General features: G+C 39.6%; 1 protein-coding gene across 1 annotated transcript; it reads right to left on the reverse strand.

Moving 5' to 3' along the window:
• Positions 1–9,713: 9,713 nt before the first annotated feature.
• On the reverse strand, positions 9,714–19,039 carry kcnj4 (potassium inwardly rectifying channel subfamily J member 4). Its single transcript, XM_080487583.1, has 3 exons — positions 18,709–19,039; positions 15,356–15,485; positions 9,714–14,133 (listed from the first exon to the last, which is right to left on the reverse strand). The coding sequence occupies exons 2-3, from the start codon at positions 15,376–15,378 to the stop codon at positions 12,537–12,539; spliced, it is 1,620 nt and encodes a 539-aa protein (XP_080343709.1). The 5' UTR covers positions 15,379–15,485; positions 18,709–19,039; the 3' UTR covers positions 9,714–12,536.
• Between the last annotated feature and the right edge of the window lie 1,225 nt (positions 19,040–20,264).

Genomic DNA, 20,264 nt, shown 5'->3' on the forward strand with positions numbered 1-20,264 from the left:
AGTAAACTGGACAAATTTCAAAGAAAACCTTGATTTTTTTAAACAAATTTCTTCAGAGTAGCAGCCACAACATAACATTAAGACCCTGAGATCATTGTGATCAGACGAGCATTAGCCTCAAAGCCATACTGCCAGGGTGACTTTGTTTAAAACATGCATAATGTAAGAGCTATAGGAGAAGTATTTTTTGTTAATTTCACTGTATTTTGCACAAAAAGTTTTCATTAAAATTTGGTTTACGTTGAGACAGTAGTCATTTTCCATGGTAATTGTTTGGTTTTGCAAACATTTTCATCACATGTACTCTGCACAACTGCAAAGAAAAACTTGAATTTCAAGGTTATTATTAGTTTACTATTCCAACTCTCTCAATATCAATATTTTTATTTGGGCAGTGATATGAAATAAATTTGACATCACTTCCTTAAAAGGTACAAATGTGTGCATCTGTTTGTTTGTGTTCTCCATGTTATCACGTCTGCTGGAAGATATTCACACTTCATGTAGTCTTGCTGAAGCATTTATATACGATAAATAGTTTAGTGCCAAATTACTGTTTAGCAGCAGGCCAAGTTCGGCTGCATTGTGATCCTCTGCGGTTTCTTCTATTGTCTCGACAGCCTTAAGCTTATTGCATTTAATGTGGTTGTCATCCACTGACTTGGCCCCTCAGTAGGACAGTGGAGTAGTGGTTGGGCTTGGGGTTCTGTGTGGAGTTTTCTCATTCTCACTGTGAGTGCATGACATTTCATAAGTTTCTCCTAAAAAGTCCAAAGACGTGCATTTGAGGGTTTCTGGTGACTTTCAGTTGCCTGTATGTGTGGCTGTCTGTGGGATGGATAAGTGAATGAATGGAGTGCTGCACCCTGCCTTTACCCAGAGTCTGCTGAGGTTGGCGCCGGAACGCTGAGTACAGTTTTATGAAGCAGAATAAAAAAATTGACGAATGTTGTTGGTTTTGTTGTTGATCACTGTGGATTAATAGCAACAAAACCCCAGACAGAATCTTGTCTGCTGCTTTAGTTTTGTTATTTCCTGTTTCTGAACAACGTGATCAATCCAACTGAGGGTTGTGAAACGCTGGAGTCGAGCAGCTGACATTGTGCAAGGAAAGGTCAGTCCATCTCTTACATACACAGATCATTTAGAGTGATCCAAAATACCTTCAAAGCGTGTCTATCTGTTGTGGGAGTTGGTTAGAATACCTAAAGAAGACGATACAAAGAAAATCCAAATTCCACACAAAAACCCGAGTCATTCAACTTCAAGAGCTCTTAAACAGTTTTCCATTATAATTAATGTTTGAAATGGGAAATTAAAGTTGCTGTCAGTGTTTTCAGTAACTAGTTTTACATCTGAAGGAACTGCTTCATTAATGAAAGAGATCTCTTCATATCAAGTGTTTATTTACGTTGTTAACCCCCCCCCCCCTTTTTTTTATTTTTTAACTTTCAGTCACACATTACAACCAAACTGAGTGTTAAATTTCAATATTGTAGAATATTAAGTATATTTACTGTCACTCTGGTGCTTTTGGACACTCAGTTTATTTTGGTTATTGAAAAGTTAATCTAAGTCAATAACTTCCCTTTATTCCAACCATTTATACTTGAGGGCCATTATTTTGTTGGACTGGCTCTCATCCATCTGAAGTTTAAATCTTATGACAACCAAAATTATGCCAGCGAGGACTTCATGCTCCAAAGCAATGTTCTACCGTCCGATAATTGTATTATCTGCGAGCGCTGGTTGGGATGGCTTCTCACAGAGCTGTGTGGTCCGGTTGAGAGAGTGGATGATCTGGCATTTTCTTCTTTCGTGTTTACAAGTTTGTTTTGATGCGAGTGGGAAAACCAGTGTCGGGGATGGCAGGAAGAGGGGCGACGCTTCTTAAGACCAGATATGAAAGAGGAGGAGGATAAAAAAAAAAAAAAAGTAATTTTCCAATCATGAGTTTTTCTCGGAACATTGAATTAAGCAGCGTGAAGGGGTGGGGGCCTCGAGGGTCTGAGGGCGGCTGGATGCAAAGTCGCGGGAATGAAAGGGCTCCTTGTTTGATGCTGGGAGAGGGAGATGAAAGAGGAGAGGGAGATGGCGAGTTTGTCGAGCATCAGTCCCTCTCCTATCGCCTTCTCACCCTGCGGCCCTCCCTCACTCTGCCCATGTGAGCGAGAGTTCAAACACAGGGCCTACAGCTGCTCGCACACACACGCACACACACACACACACACACACACACACACACACACACACACACACACACACACACACACACACACACACACACACACACACACACCTTCACATACAGGTGGACATGTGCAGAATTGTGTGTTTACAAGCACAATGATCCACAACCTATCAAACAAAACTTTTCTTTTCTCAACACAGAAGGTGACAGACTCTATGAACTTTACCTTCAGGATTTCACAGCCTTTATTTTTTAAGGATTACAGTTAAAAAAATAATAATAATAATAATTTTGCACTTTTCCTTAAGTTTTTTTCAATGACATCTGGCACAGTTATCTAACATCTAGTGGGAAATTGGAAGAACTGGTGGGAATTAAATGTTCCTAAAAATGACAAGTGTGATCTTTTGCTTTGATAGCAACGTAACAGAAGCTGCAAATGTTTCTGATTTATTCAAGCCGTTTAAGAACGTGGCCTTCAAGAGCACAGTAGAAATCTGACTGCAGATTACAACAAAGAGCTGTCAGCAGGTCAAACACAGGAAGTGACTGCATCACATCATGGTTGATTATCAGCCCCTCATACTGTAAGTGATGGGCACAATGTTGGAATTCATTAAGCTGTTTTTTTAAATACATTCCATTATCTGTCAGTGAGTTCTTCACCAGTAAAAAAATCCCACCACATTAATCTACAATTCCTTATATTGTATTTAGCACGGCACAGAGCAGAAGTTATGTCGCAGGAGGTCACAGCAGCTGCCCAGCATGAGTTTGATGAAGTCTTTTGATAGAATGTTAAAAATGCAAACGCGAGCCCACTTTCTGGTGCTTGTGGTTGAAAATCTTCCAAATAGATCAAGCCTGTCTCTGGGCCAAGACTGGTTGTATTGTTCCTGGAATTGTGTAAGAATTTTTTTTAATAAAAGTATTTGCTGTTAACAATGTTTTCACTGATTTGCATTTTTTCAGTAAGATTAAGAGATAGAAACAAACACTAGCTGCAATTTAGTTAACCATTAGTGATACAAAGTAACTGTTAAGTGATTGGAATTGCGTCAGGTAAACACTTACACTTCTATGTTTATAATCAATTGAAATTACGAGTGAATCAGAGGAGAGGATGTGACCTTATATGATCTGATCAGAGTCCTTGCAAGCAGAGCTTTGTGTGCACGTTTGTTACTGTACATAAAGTCAATACACGATGCTTCACACTTGGTGTTTTGAGAAAAAGGGTGGTTTCAGAGTATTTGGTCAATGTAGCAGACAATGCTGCTCCTAAAGACGTCATTGCCTCTTACTAATCAGACCATGACGAAGAAGATTGTTTTCTTTTGCACCAATTCATCTTCAAAACTGGTTGGCTTCATGGTAAAGCTGTATTCAATGTCACAAATGGCCAACATCACAGAGCAAAGCATTATGGGATTGATCACCTGATTGAAGTGCAATTAAATCGCCCACGCATTCACTGATCACTTTATTTGGTGGTGATGGAAACTGGATGATCTGATCTCCCGATCAAAATATATTTGTTCAGATGGACAAATAAAGGTAAATGTAAAGACAGCTAAACCTACTCTAAAGCTACTCAGACCCACAACTAAACTTCTGATGGCGGCATGATGCTGCTACTTATCGAATTGCATGGATAATTGCTTTAGCATCAATTCAGTGACGTTGGCTGGATAGTCCAGAAAACCTACGTTGGCAAAGTGGATTTCAGATGACACTTGTTTATGAAAAACCGTTTTCTTCCAGCATAAAGGGTCTTCACATCCCCTGATATCACAGATGCTCACTGATGTTTTCGCTGATGTTCTCGCTGAGGACTCGTCAGCACACAATCAGAGGCCAAAGTTACAAACCAAAAAAACATTTATTGTCCATTTAGGCTGGTAATAATCACCAGCAGAGTGCATACTTTTGGACAATGATGTCAGACAACAAAGAAAAGTAATAGTCACACAAAAAGTGACATATACACAGTACATCTCAGCTTGATCAATGTCTAAAAGCACACTGCCTTTTATCACAAATAATTTTTGACTAAGAGTTAAAGAAATGGGAAAAAAATTTAATTTAATCAGGACATTAGGACCGCAGAAAAACTCCAAAAAATTATCTATTATGAAATGATTACACAGACTCTGTTATCGATGCTACGTCTGCCAAGGCAGCGCAACAAAACATCACAGTTCAAAGTATCACATTCAACAAAGCAGGAAAAATAAATCTTAATTTGTTTGAAGTATTCCTCCTCGATCTGTTTTGATAACACTTACATCATTTAGGCCCGAGAATTAAGGCTTTGAAAATAAGCATTCACTCTAAAGCTGCAGGTATGATACAGTGCAATAACAGCATTTTATAAAGTACCGGGAATGTTCTGCAAAATCATTGTACCTGACTGATACTACCCATCAAGCAATACCAGTCTGATGAAAATTGCATTATGAAGTAACATGTCAATACTATTACACTTGCAACTATATCCAACAATTTTGAAATCACTGACACCGTTACAATCACTAATGTTTTTAATTTTGTAATTGAATAGCTGCTGTCTCTCCCCGTCTGACACACTGGGATTACTTTTAGATTTATCTATCAATCTTCTGTCCTACTTCGCCTCCATGGGAGAGCACACATTTAGCTTTAGCAATAGCTGAAGCTTCCGTGAAACCCAGCTGTGTTACCATTTCATCAAACTTCTGTTTACTATACAGTGCCTCTTTCACTCTGAACTCACTCAGACCTTCAGACAGCAACATGAATGTGTCATGGTTCATTTTTATCTCTTGTGCTTTTTTTTATGTGAGTCTATAGCTGTCTCTAGTTTCAGGCTCCTTGACTTCCCCTCCTCATGTTTGATTGCAGTTCCCCGCCCTGATGTCTTTCACCTGTGTCTTTCACCTGTGTCTGAATGTGTGATTGTCGTCACCTGGTGACTTTAGTATATAATGGGCTCGTCCTGTGTGTTCTGGTTGTCGGTCCACCTGCGTCTCTACATGGCAGTCCTCCTTTACTCCACTGCCTTTTTGTGGACTTTGCTCTTGAGTATTTTGGGTTTTAGGATTTTTTTGTTTCTCCTGTTTGTTAATTAAATGAGTTTCTTCACCATACCATGGTGTCACGCTATCTTGAGTCCCCAACTCCCGACCAACACGTGACAGAAAGATGTCTAATTGGCCTGCAACTGTATTGCATCAGCATTTAGCATTATAAGAGCTTTCTGCTGCTGGCTGCATGTTTGTATGCTGCCTTTGCTGGCCTAACTTAATAGTGAATTGTTCACGGGCTTAACCAACAGCAACACTACAATAATACACTTGTGTGTACATTATGGAGACAGACCTTATCAAGCAAGAAAACATACTCCTTTTATTTACAATATTTTTAGAAGAAATGTATCTATAGTCTGAGTACTTTTCACTGTCTTGAACAACACTGCCAGAGGTGCTTCTACATTCACCATTTTCTCTGTAGTTTTACATTTTAGCCTTAAACACTGTCACTGCAGCTATAGCCGAGATGACATAACATATTTTTTTTGTTGGGTTGTTGTGCTTTCTTAGGTCTCATGAATAGTAGGTCGTCATTCTCCCTCCACTCCCTTCTAAGAAGGCACTGTTCAGACAAAAATATTTTGGGAATCTGTAATTGTACTCCCTCAATCCACCATCAGATATACGGTGTCAGAGAAGCTCCAGCTTAACATGGCTGACGAGTTAGCTCTTATAATGGGACTTCTAAAATGAGGTTTTCCAAATAATAATGTGAAAAAAATGTCGCACACAGACTGTGAGAAAGACAGACTGTTTAAATGTTGGACACTTCTAAGCACAACAGAATCTTGTAAAGCAGACGACACCGGTGGGAGAAAACACGCAGACTCAGGAGTGAGGGTAGAAGTGAAGAAGCAACAGGAAGGAGCTTGAAAAGGGGTCAGGCAGTAACACAGAGATCAGTGGTGCATTAGTGCCTTGGGGAAAGATAGAAAATAGAGAGCGAGAGGAACCGGAGGATGTGAATCCCAGGAGAGAGATGGAAAAGACCCCGAACATGACGGATACCCACTGGCACACACAGATACACACACATCCCATAATTAGCATGCTAACAGGCAGTTAAATGTCCCACACAAAGGCTCACTGTTGGGCCTCTGTTGCTCACTTTGGAGACAATGCACAATGGCAGCCAGTGGGAGCCCCCAAATCACCCTAATAGCTGACGTGGCCCAGCACGGCTTCTCTTCTTTTACCATTCCACCGATGGAGCTCATTCACTCACTCACTGACTCGCTAATGAAAAGCCGATAGCCTCGAGGCCCGAGGTTACCGAGCAGCTTGCCCCTTCCTCCTCGTCTCTCGCTTTTCATCTTTTCATCCAGTAACAGAGATGCCTCTCGTGTTCTCCCGAAGTTCAGAGGTCCAAACTTTTGGTCTGTTTTGTCTGGGAACTGCTTCACGGGCTGTGGTGAGGAACATCCATGAAGGCAGAACCCTCTCATGAGTCTGACATAGAGACATCAAAAAATGTAGAAGGAAATTAGATGAAGGGAAGATGCATACATTTGCATATTAACATGTAAAAACGAGCAAAGTTCTTCTAATGTCACAGTGTCAAAAATAGAGACAAAAAGTCTTTGTATGCTGGCGTGTAATCAAAGGCACATTTCAAAGAAGTCTCACTGAAGTGCGAGCAGAATTTCCCGCCATTATAACTACGCCATTGTCCAAGTTTGAGCCTGTTTTCCAATAAGTGCCTCCGATTTCTGTGATTGATACTGAACTCCCAGTCTAGTTTTAGGAAATCTGAAGGTTATTAGTATGTTCTTCTTCTTCTTGTTATCTGGAATTTAAGCTCTGCAGCAAGAAACCACGGTTACACCAACAAAAGAGAAGGTACCATCATCCTTTCATAAGATGTGGAGCAGATCGCAGTGGGTCAGCATGTTTTTGGATCATAGAAGGAGGCCTGGGAAAAAAACAAAAACACTCATACAGGAAGAATATGGAAACTCCACACAGAAACACTTAAAATCCCTGTTTTTTTTCTTTCTTTGTGTAGTCTCACTGTGCCACTATTGAGATCAGTCAGGTAAAATATAAAAAGTAGAATCAAGTCAGTTAAGGTGTTGAAAAATGCTTTTATAAGCACATTAATTCTGGAAGCGCTCATTTGATGTTTGATGCTGTCGCTTTCCTGCAGATTTAAACTAACTGCAGATATCCTGCACTAAAACTACACTGATACTGAAAACAACAGCCCCAGTTTGTGTCATGTAGAAGGTAGCATGTCCCTTTTGAACATTTCAAAACAATATTTTTCTTTCAGACCAGTTCGCAACTTAATGCTCCATTAATCCTGTTCAGATACAAATGTAAATACGTTATTGCGCTACATGTTGCCATCACTAGGTTTTAAATCTTAATGTCAACATTACAGGAAGCACAGGTAGAATCAATGATGGATCAGCTCCATAAATATTCTCAATCCATTAAATCAACAGAATTCCATACTTAATGCAGCTCTTCAGTCAAACTCAAAGATCCCTTGTGAGCTAATACTGATATTTGGCCAAGAGAGGGCGCTGGTTTCCAATGCATGAATAATAGCTACTTTTATTAGGTTTCCAATTTAGCATTGAAAGCATGATAATTCAGCTGTATCCAAGCCTAATGTTAATTTTGATATATTATTTTGTTCTTTATTTTCATCCACATGTCTTTAAAGTATTTCTCTTAAAAAATAAACCCCAAAAAAGAGGATGCTGATGAACTTGAGGAAGAAGTGGGGACATTTATGTACACGGCTGTCTATCATCTAGCTTTGTGAAAAAAGCTGAACTATATAACGTGAAGCCATTCCTCTGAGCAAGAGTAGCTGTATTTAAGCATGTGTTTAACTTTGCAGGTTGCCAATAAACTGTAGGTTTTTTGACATGATACATTTGCTTAAATCTACAGTCGAGTACATGAACCACACAGGTGGAGTAGTGGTTTGCAAAGTTGCGATTTTGGTCTGACCAAAGGGCTTATTGTGTGGCTCCTTCACTGAGCGAATGTTTAACAACTAATGTGTGTTTGATTTTAGCTGTCTTCATGGTTTTAGATGTCATAAACAATTACATCAACAAAACTCGGTGGTTTGCACTGTCACCACACAGGAACTATATAACCCGGGCTTGATTCCAGGCAGAAACATTAAATTTGTTGAGGTGAAACATGGATTTTCTCTGGAGTGTGTCCCTCCGTGTTACTCATGTGACAGACAGCCTGTACAGGGTGTACCCTATCTTTCACCCACTGACAGTTTGAATGGAATCAAACCCCGAGTGACCCTGACTTGGATGAAGCAAGTTTAGAAGATGCGTGACTGGAAATTAATGTGGTTGTTGAACAAACCTCTTGTGAACAGAACATTTTCATCTCGTTCATCCGAGCAGGTAAAGTTTAATTTGTAGGAACATAATGCATACTGGTTCAAGGCCATGGCTGACAGGAGGACTATAGGGAACAGAGCCCAAAATCCATCTATTCATCTGCTATTCATGTTTTAGCCACATAATTAGAATAACAGCCGAGGTTGCTGCAACACTGAAAGCCAGCAACCTAAATCCAAAGCTCAGTCAGGTCCCAAACCTGTGATTTGAGGTGACAGGAATAATCACTGCACGAGGCAAGACTGTGAGGAAACTTCTACTCGGGACCACAGTGCTATATATCTATTAATCTTTTATCTTGTTTCATCCAACTTAAGGTCGTGGGACGGTGCTGCTGCTGATATGAGCAAAAGCAACATACAACCTGGACAGGTCACCCGTCCATCAAATTGCACACATTTTTATTCTCAAATACATTTGATTATGAGAAGAATATTTCTCCCTCTTTCTGATAGCTTTCACGTGGGAATTATTAACAGTTTATTTCAAGCTTCAGCCGATATCATCTGAAGGATACAACCTGTTCAGAGATCTTAACTTTCACATAATCCATTCAGTGTTCAAATATACTTTACAATTTTGCATCAAAACATCTAATTTTTTGGTGATTTATCTTCAGGACGAAGATGCCACATGTTCCCATTCGAGCATTTTTGTTTTCCACACTGCTAATAAAGAGGAATGGCATGTGATGATGCCTCAGGCTCTCTGGCACCATTAAGGCATCTCTTGTGAGCTGCCACACCCACTGCAATGTCCTTCGGAGGAAAAAGTCTGCTCATTCTCAAATTTAAAAAAAAGATTGCACTTAAAAGTCATCCTACATTTTCCCATGGGAGAGAAATGTTCTGTTTTTCCTCTTTCTTTTGTTTATCCAAAACATTTATAGATTTAGACTCGGCTTTATTTTGAATGTAGTTTCATGTTTTGGACCTGCTGGAGGGAGGGAAAGATCCACTGTCTCTAGTAGAAATGACTGCAGAGGCATCTAGTGGCCCCACAGAGTCATGGCTGTCTGTAGTTCATCTTTTATCTTTCATCTCAACAAAGCCATCATACGGAGAAACAACAAGATTTATATAAATATTTATTTGCAACATCAAAAGGTGTACAAGGAAGAATAAAGTGCTTTGTAATTCAGTCTTTCTTTTACAAAATCTTTATCGGCATACTTCATTTCAGATCATTTGCCCAGTTCATCTCCAAGCTCAAAGCAAAATTGTTTCATTTACACAAAGCAGGAAGACTTTGCAAGAAAGAAAACCTTTCTTTTCAGTTTAAGCTCCTTCTACTACCATGGTGAAGTCTATCTATACAATGAAAAACCAACATTAAGTCATACATTGCCAGCCAAATGTTGCATATTTTCACATTTGTAGTTCAGTCTCACAGAAGTTGAAAGGAAATTATTGGTAATAAAATGAACCATAAGAAAGGAAAATTGTCAATTACTAGAATTGGTCACCTGTATAATAAAAAGTCAGTCAGATATATAGTTATTACTAATATAGGGCACCATGGAGGGATTTTGACTCATAATGCTGGATATTAAGTTTTACAACGTGCACTAAAATTATTGAACATTGTAGCCTGAAAAGTGATGACTTACTGAATCACCATTATGCATTTTGCATAATATGGGAAATGATAGATATGATTTATCAGAAAACCTATGGTAATGTCCAAAATACTGTTTAAAAAAAGATAATTTCACTGAGTTTATTCAGAGAACTACACTTTAGATTTGTATCACGATAATGTTTTACTTCCACTACCGATACTAATTTTATTTACATACCATTTTGAAAAGTGTACATTTCGATATCAGGAACATGATGCAGTGCCACGGATTAACGTCATACTGCACATAACAGCTCTGCAACCATTTATTTGGAATTAGGTGTGTTTGTGTTGAAGGTCTCAAAATCACAGGATGTAGAGTAAACCCTAATATAGGGTTTTATTTTGGGCTGGCAGAGTATATATGACGGTAATACTGTTCACATAAGCTGAATGTATTCCTGGGAACTTACAATGCAAATGGTGGAATCTTATACTAGAGAAAACTTGAGGCTCTGATGTTCACAAACTCTTTCTTTCACGTAGATAAAAGAAAAAGTACCTGCTCGAGCAGCATGATCAGCGAAATATATGAAATAAAAATTCAAAAAAGAACAATAGTCAGTTGCAGCACCATGAGGTGCAACAGGCTCCAGCCAGAAACGTTTCACCTAAATCAGGGGCAAAATGATTTTAAACAGAATAAAATCAAATCATAACACAACTTTATATACATGATTTCTTGATGATCAGACTGATTTATTTCATGTGACATTTATATCTTAGTTGTACGGAAAACAGGCAGCTTCTTGTTAATGTCTCCTGACATTCAATCAACTGAGTCCAGAGCTTTTAACAACCACATACAGTTTACGCTCGTCCAAACCCAACAACGTATTGCACATTTCCAGATACTGCACAGACGATCTTCATCCCTTTTGTTTCCTGTTGTGCTTCACAGCGGATTCACACCAGCTTCCATTGTCACAGACAACAAGTCAGCCTACAGACTGCTTCATTATTACAGTGTGATGGCTCAGTTTAAAGCTTCGGGAGTAATAAGAACTTGGTAAAGTCATGACTTCTAAATTGGAAAGGTATACATAAATGCTTCCAAAGTCAGAAATGTGCAATTGGAAAAAAAAACCTTGAGGACTCAACAAATATATTTTAATGAGGCAGTCTGCAAAAAAACAACTTTGTTATAGACTTCATTAGTTGAGAATCAAAATGTTGCAATGTTGTAGTTGTTGTTTTTTTTTTTTTTAAGATTATTAGTGTAGTCCATATTGTGGACTTCACATGCATCATTTCAAAATGACTTGTTAGTCATGCCACAAGAAAGTGGAGATTTCCCAACTGGTAAGTTTCCCAGTTTACAGCAATAATTTAGTGGCAGCCACTGCACAATCATGAGTTGAAGCCACCCCTCAGTGTTTTTTCTGGTATCACAGGTTGAAACCTCCACAAGAAACAAACCAAGAAAGAAACATGGAAAACGTAACCATCAACTAAATTCAAGCTCTATTTTTCCAAAATGCATACTAATTGCACTAAATGCACCAAAAAATAAATAAATATTCTCAGCAAATAACTAGATAAATGCAGCAATTCTTTAAGGAATCAGCAACGGAAAAGATCCATACATTTTTCAGTTATCACAATCAGGAAAAACAAATCCACTCTTTGCACTTAGAATGACCTTGCTGGTACTACACTGCCAAATCTTGTTCCACTTGCACTCAGTACTCCACAAAGTGAAGGGTGGAGGTTAGAAGAGACTAACTAAACTGACTTTCTAGCATCAAGACTGCAGGCAGGATGACCCATGAACAGTATGCAAAATCTCCAATGGAAATCCTTTTGTATGCATCTACAAAAACTGACAATTGGCAAGAAAGATGTTACATCAGACTTACTATTGCTTGTAACATTTATACATCAATAACAGATCATTTCAAACTATGTAAAATGTGTGGATACGGCATAAAACGTGACTCAAGTGTCTAAACTATAATGTCATTGTGCTTTCCTTTGATAATGAAATCATAACGAAAAGGAGCTAAAAGCTTGTCGTCACTGTGTTTATTTTCTCGTGCTGCTGAATCAGCGAGTGATTTCACCTCTCTCTAAAGTTACTTTGAAATATCTAATCTTAATTCATCTCTATTTCTAACCACTGTGAGAAGAAAGGAGAATACATACACCTGCAAAACAACACTGGAAAGGCAAAGGAGGTTTCAGCTTCTGTACACACAGACCAGAGCTGAACAGATCACCAGTAATTCTCATCAGCTCCAGTTTTTTAGGTTGAAAGAGGAGTGATAAAGGAGATCAGCCTTTCTCTTGTTCACTCTTATAAGTCACTGGGTCAAGAGGAATGGCAGTCTGTAGGATGTCGAACTCCATCTGGTTGTTGTCCATGTCCAAAACACACATGACGTTGTGGCTGCCTGAGTTGATGGTCGCTGTGTCGTGAAACATATTTGGGAAGTCACCTGTCACTGAAGTCCTTCTTTCCTCAGCCCTCTCCTTTCCAACGATCTGTGAGGAGTCAAATATGTCTTCTTCTTCCTCCCCGCAGCTGAGCACCACCTCGTTCTCGTAGCAGAAGGCGCCCAGCGAATGGGGGACAAAGTCTTTTGCGGACCGGCACGCAGAAACAGGCGACGCAGCGGAAGAGGGCCGACTTGCGGCCTCGTCGAGCTCTTTGGCGCTGAGATGAGGCGTGGATGGCACCTCATAGGTCTTATGAAAGCGAGAGTAGTCTACTTTGTAGCGGTCCCTGTCCTCATAAATGACAGGCTCGAACCTGTGACCCCAGAAGATCTCTCTGGCGAGGTAGGAGCTGCGGAACTGGGTGGTCATGGCTGTGGCCTCCACCATCCCCTCCAGAATCACAATGATCTCAAAGTCATCTGCCTCCAGGTCTGCTCGGCTAATAGTGTACAAGGGGCTGTCTTTGTCTATCTCATGGACTATAACCAGCGGAGATACCAGGAACACCCGGTCCGTGCCCTCGTCGTAGCCCACATTGAGGTCCATCTGCTCCAAAGGGATGAACTCGCCCTCGGCTGTCACGTATGAGCGTATGAGCTGCGCTCGGACATGAGCTTCCACAATGTGGCTCCTTCGCAGGTTGCCCACCCTCCACATGAGACAGAGCTTCCCATCACGTAAGGAGATGACCGCGTTTTTGGAGAACATGAGGGTCTGGTTCCTCTTCTTTGGCCGCGCCATCTTAGCCATGATGGTGCCAATCATGAAAGAGTCAATGATGCACCCTACGATGGACTGTACCACCACCGTTATCACGGCGACAGGACACTCCTCGGTAACGCAGCGCCAGCCGTAACCAATAGTGGTCTGGGTCTCCATGGAGAACAGGAGCGCCCCCACAAACCCCTGGACATGAAGTATGCAGGGTATCCTTTGCCCTCCAGCGGTGGCTCCATGCAGACCTCCCAGCCCGTCACCTTTCAGCGTGGGCGGCGTGTCAAAGTCGCCATGGGCAAACGAGACACTGAAAAAGATGATACCAAAAAATAGCCAAGAGACCAGAAAGCTGGCGCAGAATATGAGCATCAGGTATCTCCAGCGGATGTCCACACAGGTGGTGAAGATATCGGCCAGGTAGCGCTGCCTCCTTTCTTCCATGTTACCGAACACGACGTTGCATTGTCCATTTTTCTTAACAAAGCGGCTCCGTACTTGGTTGGAGCCCCTTGTCAGAATCTTCCCATTGTAGTTGTTCATATCTCCTTCTTCCCTGGGCAGGATAGCGGAGGCTCCTGACCTCCTCCTACTATCTTCTGCTTCGGAGATGCAGGGCGCGTGCAGTCTAAATTTGGGCGAAGGGTGTCCGTTACGGAGTCCTAAACTAGAGATCTTCTGCCTTTCGTCTTGTAAGATGTCAGACACATTGCTGTACCTGTCAGAGGGAGAATTGAAACAATGGACGCATTTAAGTAACCACATCCAAAAGCTTGTCAGTTATTATTGTTATCTTAGTGAGGAAAAAAGAACAAAGGCCACTCAGATATAATTCACCCTCTCACAAAGGGATCATTTGGAATTTTCATAAATCATCCAGGGACGTAATTATGCAAATTTAACCAATTTCAAAACACTTTCTACTGAAAATGATCAAACTCTCTGTCAAATCAGTGTATTAGACCAACCTTCCCCTCTCTCTCCTTTACATGGAGGATTACCAGTGAGGAAGGTGAGTTCAGTTTAGCTTTATGAGAAGGATTCGTGTCATCACAGATTATAGGATTATATCTGAGTCAGCATCAGTCAGACAACACATTTTGCAGACTCTGACTCTCATTCATGTGTAACTAATTGTAAATATCCTCTCACCCATTAAACTCAAGGAGATTTGATTTGATTCAATGCTAATCACTGTGTTCATTTTATTGTGTCCTGGAGTTTTTTTTATACAAACACCTTATTAAAACAATATACAGAAAGCTACTTCACACAAACATAAGACAAAACACTATTATACCATAACATGTATGAGGGAAGGTGACAAACTGGGTTTAGCAGCATGAAATAAATAAAAATGATATATATATATATATATATATATATATATATATATACAGTAAATTAGTTTCCTTTGAATTTGTGGTTACAGCTTTTTACTCTTTCAGGTGTGTTTTCGTCCAAACTTCACAGAACTCCTGGGATGCATGATTTTAAAACAAGTTTTTAGTTTTCTTTTGGTGGTCAATTTCATTTTTGATTGACACATTAACGAAAAGAACTACGTAAATAAACCAGACACTACATCCTGAATTAGGTGTCTGAGGCACAGAACCTTTTGTCCACAGCCAGTCAGGACAGTGTCGGGTGGCCTTGGCCTTTCTCAGGATCTGTTTGCTGTAAATATCCCTGAGCTGGCTGACTCACCCTGCCGAGCCAAATGTACAAGAGCCTTTAGAACAGGTCAGGCTTCAAGACGAGACGGGAATTTCAAAAGGATACAGCTCAGATAATCAAATAATACAAATTGATTTTAAAGAATAGATATAAAATTGTGTCTAAAGTCTAAGATCACATAAAGCACATTTATTGAAATCAGCTCTTTGAAATCCAGCCTGATAAGCAACCTCACAGATGAAGTACAGTGACGTCTTCCTCACCTGTTGGATCGATTTGTTCCCATGGCACCACCAACAGTCACTGGTAAAGGGCCGCGATGAGAGGCCAGACTCTGCCCTGCTTCCAAACATCAGCTCTCCCCGATGGGAATGGGAGTCGAGGCCAAGACAGCTAAAGAAAAGACCAATCGGATTGTTACGTGCATGAATAGGAGGATGCTCCTCATGCAGCTACAATGGCGACATTCACCAAGCCAGAACATTTCAGAGGGAATTTTGTGTGCCCGCCTCTCATCTTCACTGTCATCAAAGGTGTTTCCATTTATAACTTGTGGTGCCTCTCCCATCCGCTTTGTATGGGAAGTTATCTGCAACTTTTTAATGACTTTTTTTCAGAAGCAGTTTGCAAAAACATTAACAAAAGTCATAGCACACTATTCACGAATGTTCCGCACAGTTTTTGATGTGCTTTTTGTGTCTTTGCTCACAACTATGCGAGACTAGTTACCTGTTGAAAATCAGGGACGAAAGATCACCTGTGTCACCTGAGGCACTTTCATGTATTTAAATGTGTGATAACATTTTCTCATGTGTCTCCACACAGGTGTCCGTGACTTTTCATTCAAACTCATCGCTAAAGTTTCCCCTCCTGGTGGCGACGGTTCATGAGCCGCACTGAACAGGAGTCCAGGATGAGTGCGGGTACCCTGTGTGACGCTGCAGAGACAAAACTCACACAATACCAACCGGTTAATGTCACCAGGTAAAAACAAGGGACTCTCTCTGACGCTGGTTTCCATAGGAACCCGTCTCCCGTGGCATTTGGGAGACAGAGAGAAGTGGAGAGAGTCATCGGAGGTACGGAGGTGTGGAGGGGCGAACACGCAGTAATAAGTGCTCTTCTAACATGAGTCAGAGAGGAGGGAGGCGACCGGTGCAGGGAGAGAAGGTGGAAGGCCAGCAGCACAACAATTACATCTGATTTTAAAGGCTTTTAAATGGGTTTGAACAAGTGACAAGTGGGACTTTTTAGATGATGTTAAAAAACACGTAGGTCATAGAGCAAAAGCTTTTATTGTTTGCTTTAGCTCCATATTTTATTACTGAATTAATGCTCATGCATGGACAAGATAATGTTGTGATTGACAGAAACAGATTTTTTAAATTTTCAAAAACTTCATTTTTTTTACAATCTTCTCTATTTCTGATTTTTTTTATCCGATTCAAGATCATCTGTAACATCATTGAAAGAGTCGGCGATAGCATGAAGGACGTTCGGAGAAATTTAATAGAGATTTAATAGAGTGTTTTTACAGGATTGTATTTATGTCAAATGAAACAAGAAATTTTAAGTTTTGAACTTTTGAAATCTTCCAGTTTAAATGAATAACCAATTGAAGTTGGGAGTAAATATCTAAGTGATACATGTTAAGTGACCATACGGAATTAAATCGGGATGAAGTGGGTATGGAAGATAGAAGAATGGATGATTGTGCTTGTACACATACAGACTTTATAGAGTTGTAGAGTCACCAACCATTTCATTAGGATTGAATATTCACTTTGATGAATTCTTGGATTTTGAATGTGGTACTGTCCAAACTGAAGAAAGCAGAGTGAAACTTTTCACTTTCCCCAAAGCTTTTATATCCTGTCTGGTCACACCCACTAAAATACCCACCAGAGAAGGAAATGACACCTCCAGATATGATCTGACTGATCTCTCATCCAGAGGAGTAATTATGCAAAATGACCTTTCTATATACACTACAATCACTGATTAAAAAAAAAAACAAAGCCTCACTGGTGATGAACAGAGTGTTTTAAGTTCCCAAATAAACAGGAAATTGCTAAATATCCATGTGTAATATTTCATTGGTCTCCAGTGTGACGAGGTGCCCTCTGGTAAAATTAGTGTTAATTATGAAAGACTCATTAACATTATCATTCAGTTTATGTTCACCTGATCAAAATCATTTCACGCTCTCCTTCCGTCTGCTCCCCTTGTAAATCTTTTTAATAGGACGTGAAAGCTAATCAATAAAACCCTGCTCTCACCTCTGTCCATCACGAGCCAGCCCACAGGGAGGCAGTCAGCTGAGAAGAGAACGATTCCCACGCTTCCAATTCATCCCAGACAACCTCCATTTTGGCTTCATTTCAGGTTTTATTTTGTTTTTCATCCACTTTAATCTTTGCCAGCAGATTCTGTGAGTCAGTTACAGATTGTTGATTGCATTATTATTATTATTATTATTATTATTATTATTATTATTATTATTATTATTATTATTATTATTATTATTATTATTATTATTATTATTTAATTGAAAGGCTTGACAGCTGCTGGGATGAAGGGTCAATGGACACACTCCGTCCTGCAGATATGCAAAAGCTAAAATCTCATCTGACAGTTAATGTCATCCTTTTTCACAATGAAATCTTATTTCACATTCTTCCTCTTCTGCCATTTCAGATCAGAAAACCTTCCTTCACCCAAGCAGACAGTTTATCAGCTGGAGTTCACTCATAATCTGCCGTCCAGCCACACTAGATTAACACATATTACACTACATTATATTAGGGACACTGTCACGTTTTGTGGAGCATAAAGATTTTTAGTGTTTTTGTTTCACCTTCTGAACTGATGCTGATTTCCTGACTGGTTCTGAAAAGGCATTTAGGGCCGTCACCATAAACTAGGTCAGAGTGACGCATCCAAAGCAAAACAGATCAATAGGATGCCCCTCCACAATTCATTTGTGCCTTATACAAACCAAAATATGATGACTTGTGTGATGCCGGAGTTGTTTTGCACTGAAATCATTTGTTTTCAATAACAGGTTTTTGTCAAAGATGGCTTTTTCATCATTAGACAACAGTGAAAGGACTCCAAAGCTTTTATTTGTTGCTAAACTATAAACTTAACATTTTATGATAAGTTTATAAGAGATCTAAGAGACCTCAAAAGTCAGAGTTATTGATTTTTTTAATTTTTTCAAATTTGTTTTTAAAAAAGGAGAAATATCCAAATACTACATGTGGCCTGCCAAGATGCAACGAAACAATGTTATTCTCTCAGAGTCTATTTTGCCCCTGATTCATATATTTGATTGATTATTTGACTGTCCTCTTAATCGTACTGACACACAGTTGTTTCCATGATGCCTGGGCTTCAGTATATATGACGCAGTGCTTTTTTTGGGAGCACAATCTCTTTTAGGAAAAAAAAAAGAGAGAGAGAAACTCTGTACAAATAAAGAAACAAGTTTAAACTGAAACTGATCCTAAAATCTTGAGAAGTTGCCAAAATAATGCGTTCAAAATTCTTTCAAAGAACTTTTTTCAGTGCACATCTGATCCTGAAATAGTATTTACTTACAAATTATACTCACCATGTAGATTAGTTGTTGTTTTCTCTCACTTGGGTGTAATATGAAGTAATTCAATACGTGTAACACTACTACACTGTTCAAAATCCACTTTCACTGTCCAGGAAAATGTTCCCACATCCTTGGATTCATGTCGTGCGTTTGATCCTTTTTCTTCATCCTGTTCTTTTAGCTTTTTCCTCTAATTTCTCCTCCATGGCTTATTTGTTGTTTTATCCTTGTTGCCTCTCTCTATTAATCCTTAATTGTCCTCCGGTGCCTCCTTTGCTGATAATAATCCCGTCTGTACGCACCGCCTGGTGTGTACTCGCACACCCTGAGCTGAAACCGCTGTGTCAATCTTCCCACTGCAGAGCATTGGTCCAGAGGGAGGGAGAGGAGAGGAGAGAGGAGATAATACATAAACAAAGAGAGGAAAAGCGGAGGAAATGAGTGTGGAGTGAGGCTGCCACTTCTTTGTGCACTCTAAGCATGTGTAGGTGTTGAATAACGCCTGACGGGTCCACGTACGTGAACAGGAACTTGTTTGAGTCATGATTTCTCATCCAACTCTGTTCAAGGAACAACAGAAATGGCAACAGGTGGGAGACAATAAGTGCGATGTGGCAATCAGAGCTGGAAACTACATCACCTTGCAAGATTACAGTAAATGTACAACTTAAGGGTTTGGAAATGTGCAGCAACGGGGTTTTTTTCCTGCGTCATCCGCTGTTGAATTGCTCTCTAAGTTAAAGTGCAGTGATGTGGCAGTGGTACTTCCTCTCACTTCCTGTGCTCGTTCCACAAGGGGCACACGATGGGACACCCTTTCACCTTCACAGTGACACTGTTCTAGTTTCAGACTGATTGTATATTAATGTGGTGAAAAATAAATTACAATGTGTTGTGAAGTACTATTAAAGAAATATAAAATTTTTACATGGTTAGACAATGACATAGGTGAAGATAGCGACTTTAGTCCGGTGGCGTCACACTTCTCTTAGGTCAGAATTTGTCTCGAGTGGGCCAACCAAGTAAAAAATAGAATAATAACCTTAAAAAAAGAAAAAAAATCAATGTTTTCATTAGTTTGAGTTCAGATAGGATTGAGTATATCATGAAAATAAACTACATTAAATAGATATATTTGGAAACAATGTGATCAAATTGGTAAAATAATGTGCATTTTCAAATTTCTTCCATTTTTAGTGAAGCTTCTTGATGCAAAATACAGTGATGTGTCCAAAAGTCATGTTCTACATTTGCACAAGATATATTCTCTTTGAATACATCAGAAACTGGGGTTACTTTAAAAGTAAATGTTTAATTTTCGGTGTACATTTTTCACTTCACAAGGTCATACTGCAGGCTGGAATTGAGCCACTCGTGGGCTGATTTTGGCACATAAACTGAACATTTTCTTCTCCATCTTTTTTGTTGCCTTTGGATTATTTGTCTTTATGAAGAGGGTGTATATGACTGCTTTATTTTCAACATCAATATTAGGTTGGACATGTGACTTTGTTTACATCTGCTTATTCAGAATAATTAGAGCGTTATTCCAGAATATTATTTTATTC

This window comes from Lipophrys pholis, assembly GCF_963383615.2.
Source record: "Lipophrys pholis genome assembly, chromosome: 19".
Classification (NCBI taxonomy): Eukaryota; Metazoa; Chordata; class Actinopteri; order Blenniiformes; family Blenniidae; genus Lipophrys; species Lipophrys pholis.